The sequence below is a fragment of the Carica papaya genome, chromosome 7 (assembly GCF_054855325.1).
Source record: "Carica papaya isolate Zhongbai chromosome 7, ASM5485532v1, whole genome shotgun sequence".
Lineage (NCBI taxonomy): Eukaryota > Viridiplantae > Streptophyta > Magnoliopsida > Brassicales > Caricaceae > Carica > Carica papaya.
Window position 1 is genome coordinate 21972602 of NC_142315.1, and position 11012 is coordinate 21983613.

The following is an 11012-nucleotide window of genomic DNA, read 5'->3' on the forward strand; positions in this document are numbered from 1 at the left end:
ATGAGGGTGAAACGGGCCGTCCCCATATCCCGTCCGGTATGGGCGCCAAAACACATAAGGTCTCCATATCTCGTCCGGTATGAGAGACTACAATCCCGGTAGGGTTCCCTACGGACTGGTCCGTCCACCATCTCCCAGGATATCTAGTCAAGCTGACCACATTATATAATTATCAATTTACATAACTTTTTATTCCCCTTTTTCCTCAGTCAGCATCATCAAATCACACACAAACAAGCAAACCAGTAATTTATGCCAAACAAGACAACATACAACATCGGGTTCTCAGTCATTCAACCTATAATCAATAAAACAGTGATATATGTACACGAAACTATGAAATGAAAATATCATACCTCATACTGCATTTAAAACTATAAAATAGGCCAAACAACAGCTGACCGATAAACACACCAGACTCGGGCTCCATTAGCGACCTTAAACAATTTCACACATCTATTGATTCATGAAATACCGTTTTATCATTTATTGAACTTTAATACCGTGATAGGAAATAGGGTGAGGGGTCCTTACTTGTTTCGGGGTCCGAATACGGCTCTACAGTGCGCCTACAGGCTGTCCCTAATTTTTCCTGAATTTTTTCCGAGGAACTGAAACGCACTAGTAGTACCTGCACGTGTCCCAAAAATTCCAAATTAGACCCAGGGCCCCTTTCGGCCAATATCGAAATTCCGGCACGGCGGCTTCGCCGTGCTCTGGCGACTGCGCCGCCGCAAGCGGCGGCGATTAGCCTCGGGTTGGCCATTTTCTGCCGTTTCTGGCCGAATTCGGCCACACTTGCATCAGTCCCTGCGATAAAACAACCCTAGGGCCCTCGGGGGGCCAAAAATTTTACGAAAAGCCGAAACTTACCGGCGGCGGTGTTCTCGGGTGCAGCAGCTCTCCGGCGAGGTTCGTGTTTTGGTGATTTGGCTCCGATCAACCTGTAGAGAAAAGAATGGTGATCACGGTGATATAAAAATTGGATCAAACGGAGGCCGGGAAGGGGCTCATCGGAGGCAAAAATCGAGGAGGGGCGCGGCGGCGCCGCTGGGTTTCGGCCGTGTTTTCCGGCTGTTTGGCCAGGATTTTGGCTCCGATTTGGCCACAGGGGAACTCAACATTAAAAAACGAGCCAGGGGTATGAAATTTACCTCGATCGGCAGTCGGAAAACTCCTGGTGCGGCGGCGGGTGGCGGCGGCCGGCTCCTCCGGCGTCTGGTTCGTCTTCTTCGGCGAGGGCAGGCGGCTAGGGTTTTTGTGGTCATGTGTGGGGATTTTATTTATACCATTTTGCCTTTTAATCACAGCTGTCCATCTTGATTAAATATGAGCCGTTCGTATTTGATTGAATCTGGGCCGTCCGTGCGCGTGCATCTGGGCCGTCCGTGCGCATGCTTGATCTGGGTCGTCCGTGCGCGCGGGGACGCATCTGGGCTGTCCGATCGCGCGCACGCGGATCGTCCACGTGGCCCGTTCCTGGGTCGACGTGGTCTTGCCACGCGACAGGTCCTGGTTGGCCAGGACTGCTGACTGGGCCGCTGACGTGGCTGCTGACGTGGCGCTGACGGGGTGTAATTTTTCTAAATTGCGTTTTGACTCCCGGTTTCCGATTTTCTTTTCAAAAATACCCCCAGAATCTAAATTTTCACCCATTTTTCCCAAAATCAATTTCAATTAAATCCAAATAATATTTTTACCCAATTTTATCATTATTATTATTTTATTTTTATTAAATTAAATTAAATTAAATTAAATAAATCAATTAAAATTCAAAAATTATAAAATAAATTAAATAAAATAAATAAAAAATAATAATAATAATAATTATTATTATAAAATTAGTGGACGTTACAATATATATTTTATTTGTTTTTGCCTAATGCAGTAACCCGTGCTTTCTTAGAGCAATTTCCTTAGGCTTAATCGATATAACCTTCGCAAAATCAAGCATGTGCATAGTGCACTAGTTGAAATGAACAAATGAATGCATCACGAAAGTTGAATCTTTATTGTATCTTGTTTATCCAGCATATGAATTTTATGTAGCTTATGTTTTCTAGAAATTTCTTTTATAATTGGATAAAATTAGAACTAATTGTGTTTGCAAACGAGATTATTTATAAGAGAAAAGAAAAAAAAAAAAATATATATATATATATATAGATTTTTTTTTGAAAAATTATTCTGCACTTCTTAAAATGATAAAATTATTTTAATTGCACTAAATTTGCAAAATAAAGAGTTTTATGTTGTTTCAAAAGGGAGTAGCTTTCGTAGATTATAATTATTAAAGCCGGAAAAGAATCCAAGGATTGAAAATTTCACAAATTTTATTTTGAAATCCAGAAAAATGAGAGGAATTAAACGTAAAAACAAATATAATTCGACAAATTCTTTTCATTGTTTTCTTCTGGCAGAACATTATCTATGGCGTCCGCAGAGCAAAACCTGGTTACAGAAGACAAATCCAGAAAATGTAGGAAAAAAATTTAGAGCTTATACAGAAATGCGTTAGTTCTAAAATTTCAAAAGAAGGAAGGAGCAAGGACGTTGTTTTAATTACCCACACACACACACATATATATATATATATATATTCAGTTCACAAAGTGATCAAGAGGGCAGATTCCTCTGAATTTTAAGTAATTAAATAATGTTCGTAAGTATTTTCGTGGGTTGAAGGTGGAAAAAGGATGATAATAAATTCGGAAGATCACATCAGGAGCAACAAAATCCTCCTCTTTGTTCCCGTGATGGATGCAATTTCATTCCCGAGGGCCGAGAAGGCATAGCTTTTACCACTCTCTTTGCTGACAAAGGATTAAAAAAGAATAATGTAAAGCAAATAAAGAGAAATGGAGTACTGAAATCTGACCGATCGTATTATATAAAATATATTTCTAACTTAAACATTTTAATTTTTGTTTTAAGAAAATATATAATGTACCTATTTCATAGAAGAGTTCGTTGACATTGTGAGCAGACTTTGCCGATGTTTCAAGAAAAGTCAACCCATTTTCTTTTGCATATTCCTCGCCATCCTGCATTTTTTTTTTTTTTTTGTTGGAAAAGAAATATCAATGCGGAGACATACATACATGTAATGCAGAGTTTAATTCTAACTTTTAATACAATAATATAAGCGGATTTTAGTGTTACCTCAGAAGAAACTTCTCTCTTGTCTTCCAAGTCAACCTTGTTACCCACCAAAAACATTATCAAATTTGGATTTCCTGAAACAGTTAATTGATTCCACAATCAAATGTAAGTTTTTGTAATACGAAATATAACTTAATAACTTTTGATAAAAGTATAGAGTTTTATTTCATAAAAATCTATTAAATTTGCTCTTATGAAATAAATACAAATAAAAATGGAAAAAAAAAAAACACAGGATAACCTAAATTAAAGGATTGATTTTTTTTTTTTTAATTTAAAAAAAGTAATAATTAATTACCTTGTCTTTGCAACTCTAGAACCCATTTCTTAGCTCGGTCAAATGAGTCCTAATGAACAAAATGTGATGTCAACTTAAGATTAAAGAAGTAATTATGCTAATTAATCAAGTTTTTATTATTTATTTAATTTATAAGTAAAAATATATATATATATATATATTTTATTAAAAAAATAATAAGGTTACCTTGGCTGTGATATCATAGACAACAACAGCTGCAGCAGCACCACGATAATACATGGGAGCCAAGCTGTGGTATCTTTCTTGTCCTGCTGTGTCCCAAATATCAAACTTTATGGTTCCATCACTCACCGACACCACCTGTGTGAAGAACGCTGCTCCGATAGTCGATTCCTAAATAAATAAATTACACTTAATTAATTAACATTTAGTTACGCCTTTTACAATATATGTACACATATAATAATATGTAACGAAAGTTAGACCTGGAAATCGAAAAATTGGCCTTTCACAAATCTCAATACCAAACTTGTTTTTCCAGTTCCCATGTCCCCAATGAGTACCTGCACATGTTAATTATCAATTTTCTTTAATTTTTTTATTTATTATTTTTAATAAAGAAAAGTAAATAGAAATAACAAAACGAAAGGTTTATTTTATTTATTATATTTTTGTATTTATACTTATTTTACAGAAACGTTATTTATAGCCTAGGTTTATCCTACGCATGCACATTTTTCTTATATAAAATTATTAAAGTAATTTCTGTATTATTTTAAAATTATATGTTAAAGTTATAATACTAGCCAACATATGATTTTTATTTGATTGAGTTTATTGTTTACCAAATTTCTCTGCTATTTTAGCTAATCTTAAACATTCGGTTTTAATTTCCTACTCTTTATAGATTTGTTGAAGACCCCTTTAGTGAAAAAATTAGTAATAAATAATAAGAGAACATGTCTTAATTACTAGAAAAGTTAATAACATAAAATATAACTTGTTTAATAGAAAATTTACTACCAGATAATAAAAAAATATGATTTGATTAGTTTAGAAGTTAGTGGCAAAGAATATGACTTTTATTTACAATGATTGTATGCATATCTAAGAAAACCCATTTGCAACAAATGATTTCATTCCTGCATAACTTCACTTCTTGTTTTGCAACATAAATTACTGTACATGTACATCTGGGATACCAAAACCCCCCAAGAAGCTTAGGATACATTCGGTCAAACTATTTTTAAAGAAGAACGGCACAAGACTTCAACTTCTCGAGAACGAGATACTATAAGCAACACAACACAACATCATCGTTACTCACTACTTCCACAAAATGAAGTCATTATGCTGCAAATTTTGAAGTTGGACCCACAACCTCCAATTGAGAAAATCAGGATGAAGAGAATAATTATTTATGATTTAAGACTCGAATATAAAGGCTTTGTCATTGTAATACATGGATGAAAAAATCAACCATCATTTATTGAGCTCAAAAATTTGATTGTGAGTCAAGAAGCCTTATCTAACAAATGAGAGGAGTTCTGTAAAAGGGTGAAGAGATAGTGCTCTATGCCAACAAAACCAGATAGAATTCTAAGCAGTATGTCATTGATAAATCTAAAAGAAATGAAGACAAACAAAACTTCATCAGAGCGAAAGGGATGCTCGCATAAAGGGAACAAAAATAGATAAAATTCTAAGCAGTATGTCGTCGATAAATTTAAAAGAAATAAGGACAAGCAAAACTTCATCAGAGTGAAGGGAATGCTCGTACAGAGGGAGCTTCAAAGTACTATGGCAATGGAAAAAAAAAATTAAAGGGAAGTACTACAATTATGGGAAGAAAGGTCACTCGACAAAAGTTTGTCAATCAAAGAAAAAGTCCATGGAGAGTAACACTACTACTTCCAAAAGTGAAGAGAAATGGGATGCTGAGGCATTTTTTGCTGCAAAAGAAGAGGAGCTAGCTCGTACAACAACAACATCTAATCAAATTGACTATGAGAAATATTTGATCTTTAATTTAAGCTGCTCAAATCATATGACTAGTAATAAGGAAAAACTGCAAAATTTGTTAGAGTACAAAGGAAGTTGCGTGGTGGTGACAACAAATAGCTCAAAGTTATTGGTAACTCACATTAGTTACACCATAAATGTGCCACTTTAAAATGTCTACCATATTCCAAGTATGAAGAAAAATCTTCTTTATATAGCATAGTTAACCTCCTCAGGCCATTTTGTTTTGTTTGGCCCACAAGATGTGAATGTATATTGTAACCTTAAGATTATAGAAGAGTCAACGATGAAAGAACGAATATTATAATTAGTTTATGTGTTGTATGCTGAAACAACATATATTAACAAGATGAGGAAGAATGAGACAACATATTTATGGCACATGCGATTAAGTCACGTTAGCTATTCTAAGCTAAATGTGATGATGAAAAAGTCAATGCTGAAGAGACTTTCTTAACTTGAATTAAGAACATACATAATCTACGTAGGATGTTAGTATAAAAAACACATCAGTTACCGTATGAAAGGTACAAATTTAAAACAAAAAAGTCAGTTTAATTCATTTTGATGTGTTTGGACCTATCAAACAAATCTTTCTTGGTGTGATGAAGTACATGGTGACTTTTATTATGATTTTTCTAGGTATATGTGGGTTTATTATCTTAACAAAAAATCTAAAATACTTCTAAACTTTAAAAAGTTTAAAAAGATAGCAGAAGTAGAGGTTGGTAAAAAAGTTCATTGTTTATGTACCGACATGAGAGTATACCTCACACGAGTTCTCTAATTTCCTTAAGAAGTGTCAAATGTGTCATCAATTCACATGTTCAGGCACTTCGCAACAAAATGGTGTAGTAGAAAGGAAGAACATACACTTAGAAGAATTTTATCATAGTACCCTTCATGTGAAAAATCTGCTGGGATAATTTTGAGTAGAACCAATTAAGACATAACTTTTGTAATCAATAGACTTCCTAAAAAAAGCTTTTGTTTTCTTTTACCTTTTGAAAAGTTATGGAACATGAAACCTATAGTTAGTTTTTTTCAAGTTTTTGGACGTGTATATCATATATTTGTATTTGATCATTTATATAATAGGATCAATAAGAAAGTTATTAGGTATATATTTATAGGATATGACAACAACAAAAAGGGTGAAAATATTGTGACCTTACAACTATGAACTTGTAAATATCTTGAAATGTGGTATTTGATGAAATATCCTCATGGTGGTCCTAAAAAAAGGAGATATTACCATATTCAAATGCTTTCAAATATGAGCTGCAATCTATGCAGATCCAGCCAAGCTTAGGAGAAACTAAAGATGCAAATAATAGTTGTGATGTCAAAGAAGGCATAGCTCAAAGTCCTTAAAAAATTGGTGCATGTGACGAGCAAATAAAGAAAATGAGTATGCAGAAACATAATTGTCAATTTCACTCAGAAGATTAATAAGAACTAGAAAGTCAAATTCCAAATATGTCAATGTTCCTAAACATATGCAAAATAAATCAAAGACATTTAAGGAAACATCTTAGAATATAGAGTGGAATAAAGCTATGGAAGAGGAAGTTATTGCATTATAATGAAATTAGACTTTGGAACTCGTGCCAAAGCCAAGAGATGTAAAGCCTATTTCCTGTAAATTAGTTTATAAGATAAATCAACGCACATATGGATCAATTACAAGACACAAGGCTTGTTTAGTAGCTTAAGAATTATATAAATAATGTGGGACTAAACAATGATGAAACATTTAGCTCAATTGTAAAGCTTACAATTGTACGAGTCTTACTTGCACTTACAGCAAGCAACTCCTGGAACTTACGGCAAATGGATGTGAAGAATGCACTTCTGCATGGGAGTTGGATCAAGAGATCTATATGTACGAACTAATAGATTTTTAAAGTCAAGATCATTCTAAATATGTGTCCTAATCTATGGAATGTGCCCTATAGATTAAAAAAAGCAATGAGATTTTTGGTATGGTAAGATTGCTGAATTTTTAACTTACAATGGTTATTCGATGACACATGTGGATTCTAGTTTGTTTGTCAAAGCTAATGGAGAGAAGTTAACTATTTTGCTAGTATATGTGGATGATTTGATATAACAAGAGATTGTGAAGTAAAAATTCTCTGTATAAAGGAAAATCTATCATATCATTTTTAGGAGAAAGGACTTGGGCAGCTCAAACACTTTCTTAATCTAGAGTTTGATTGTACTCAGGAAGGAATATTTCTTTGTTAGTAAAAATATTCTGGAGATTTTTTAAAGAAGTTTAAAATTCTTAAAAGTAAGCCAATTTCAACGCCAATGAAGTAAAATTCCAAAAATTGTGCTCATAAATGGAGAGATTTAAAAGATGCAACAATATATCAAAAATTGGTGGGTAGTTTGATCTACTTAATTTAACCAGAGTTATTATTTCTTACGCAGTCGATGTGATGAGTTAACACATGAAAATTCAAAGAAACTCATTTAGAAGCAGTACGAAAAATTCTAAGATATGGAAAAAGTGCACTTAGCTATGACATTTTATATAAGAAATGTGGAGATTGTAAGCTAGTTAGTCATTTTGATGCTAACTATATAGGTGATTATGATACCCAACGTTCAACTATTGGGTACATTTTTATGCTTGTATCAGGAGCAATTTCTTAGTATAGTAGAAGGCAACCAAATGTGTCTGTGTAAACAACATAAATAAAGTATCAAATTGCAGTAATGGGAACATAAGCGAGCACTTGGCTTATGCAATTGTTGAAAGACCTGCATCAACTAACAAGCCTTACAATGTTTCTATATTGCAAAAATTGGTCAACAATACGTTTGGTTGAGAATCTAATTTTTCATGCAAGAACTAAATAGTTAGAGGTGCATTATCACTTCATCAGGGAGAAAGTTCTGTAAGAGGGAAACTTGGTTAAAGTATATTGACACAAATGACTAAGTTATAGATTTGTTCACAAAAGGCTTGAGTAGCTACAAGTTTGGAAGCTTTTGTCATCAACTCCTGATGGTGGAAAAAATGTAAGCTAATGGTGAAGGGGAATATTAAAATTACAACACCAGTCAAAACATGATTTTTATTTAACCGAAATTATTGTCTACCAAGTCTTTTATTATTTTACCGAGTCTTAAATATTTGGTTTTAAGTTTCTACTATTTAAAGATTTATTAAAGAGCTATTAGTGGAGAAATTAGTGGCAAAGAATAAGAGAACATGATTTGGTTAATGAAAAAGTTAGTGGTAGAGAACATGACTTGATTAGTAGAGAAATTAGTGGCAGAGAATAAGAGAACATGACTTAGTTAGTGGAGAAGTTAGTGGCAATGAACATGACTTTTGTTTACATTAATTATATGCCTATAAAAGGCAACTCATTTGCATCAAATGAATTCATTCTTTTGTAACTTCATTTCTTATTTTGTGATTTCACTTAGTGTATTTTTTTTTCTTTTTACAATATATATGTATATCTTTTGTTATGACTCTTTAATTGTATTTCTCCATAAGAATACATTAGATTAAGTCGAATCAAAACCGTTATATACAAATTAAATATTTTTTTTAGTTTATTTTTTTTATTAAAATAGTTAAAATTAAATTTTTTACAAGTTAAATATCAAATTATCGAATAGACTTGAATACACACTAATAAATAAAACAAAATTTAATCATAAACTTACGATAAATTTGTCAAAACCTCATTTTACCCTTTTCAAAAATCCTTTGAGACATCATAGTAATTGAATCAATAGACTAAAATTCATCATATTCAGTAGGTTACTTTAAAAGAAAATTGAAGGGGCATTTTTCTCAAGTATCCATATTTATGAGATAATAGAATTTAATTTTTATTTGATCAGTAGTCTAATTTAATTTGCAAATTATATTATACTTTTATCTTTATTTTAGTTACCTTTTTTTATGAACTGTTGGTTATATGAAAAGCATATTTCAAAGCACTCAAACACTTAAACTTTGAAAAAAAAAATGCAAGAAAACACAATGCTCATACCAAAACAAAGTGTAAATCTATCCTAATTACTTGTCTTAAAGCCCCTCGTGATTTGTTTATATATTATCGTGATTTTATATATATATACACACACATACATATACGGTAACAGCTCATAAATCCTATATATTATGAAAAATTTCTTTAAATTACTATCTCAAACAATATTTATAATGCAAAATCTACCGATGAGAGTGATATAACTATTTATCTTTTTCCCATGATTAACACTATCTCTTTCAGACAGACTATACACATACAATTAACTAACTGTATATATCTATGTATCTAATTAACTGAAGCAAAAGGAGAAATTCATATAAGAAAATATATATAGTATTAAACCCTTTTCTTCAAGTGACACCATTGTTAATGAGAAAGAGGCAATAAAATCTAAAACAAAAATAGAAAAACATACCCACCAGCTTCGCTTGTTGGTTCTTATTGCCCGTCCTTGCCATTATCAACCGATCAAAATTTCACAGAGGTTTCAAGGAAGAAGAAACTCAGAGAAGAGATAAGTTTGAAAGCTAATTCCCCAAGCCAATTCAGCAAATGCCCAAAATATATGCGATAATAACAAGGGAGAATTTGTTCGTGCCACACCCTTTTTTTTTTTTTTTATGGTTTCCACGGAGGATTACACGTTTTAGGTAACCTGGAAGCAGTAAAAAGAGGAGTGCGAGCATAGGTTTCCGAAGGGAAGACTTGAGAATGGTAGTTCTCTCATGTTGACTGTTAAGTTGGTTTAACTTCTGCATTTGCTTATTCTTTCAGCTTTCTTTTTTATCTTTCCTATTCGCGAAAATTTCCGTATATCTCACACAAATCGCTTACTTATCGGGTCGTTTCTTATCTCACACGATATGCCCATACAATGTATATAAATAAGCAACCATGCTTCTTCGTCTATTAAAAATATTTATTTATTTATTTATATATATATATGTGCTTCCTTTTGTTTAGCTTTATATAATTTTAATATAAAAAAATGGGGATTAAAATTTTATTTGCAAATTATTTAAAGTGATGGGTGGAAGATAAAGTACAGTAAATATGTTATATTATTAAAATTAAAAATTAATATTCATGATGAATTAAATGAAAAATAAATCAAATTTGAGCTAAGAAGAATAAAAATTAATAATTGATTTACAATCCTGCACGAAAAAAATGAATTTTATTTGCAGAGTGATTTTGAAGACTGAGTTTTGAGTTTCTATGTCATTCTAAGTGAAATTATAATATTAAATTTCACTAATTCTAATTCTATTGGAAATTATTCAAGATTTTAATTTGTTATTATTTTATAATTAAGATAATATAAATCTTAAAAATTCCAAAAACAAATAAATTTGTTGCAATCTATTATAGCCTTGAAGATAAGTTTTGAAATCCAATTAAATTAATCAGTGGTTTAGTGTTGAAGTACTTATATATTTTTTTTAATTTATTTATTTTAAATAGTCTAAATTACTCTGCTATTTAAATATATTCTTTTCAGTAATATTAAATTTTTTCTAAACACTCCAATTATTATCATT

General features: G+C 32.0%; 1 protein-coding gene across 2 annotated transcripts; it reads right to left on the minus strand.

Annotated features, from left to right (window-relative positions):
• Positions 1-2411: 2411 nt before the first annotated feature.
• Positions 2412-10228, minus strand: LOC110816637 (ras-related protein Rab5-like). Of its 2 annotated transcripts, none has more exons than XM_088207108.1 (7): positions 9887-10228; positions 3907-3984; positions 3647-3814; positions 3461-3509; positions 3163-3236; positions 2951-3044; positions 2412-2813 (listed from the first exon to the last, which is right to left on the minus strand). In XM_088207108.1, the coding sequence occupies exons 2-7, from the start codon at positions 3967-3969 to the stop codon at positions 2722-2724; spliced, it is 540 nt and encodes a 179-aa protein (XP_088063234.1). In that variant the 5' UTR covers positions 3970-3984; positions 9887-10228; the 3' UTR covers positions 2412-2721. The 2 variants fall into 2 exon arrangements, with proteins under 2 accessions (XP_088063234.1, XP_088063233.1); XM_088207107.1 differs by having other exon boundaries at positions 9891-10227.
• Between the last annotated feature and the right edge of the window lie 784 nt (positions 10229-11012).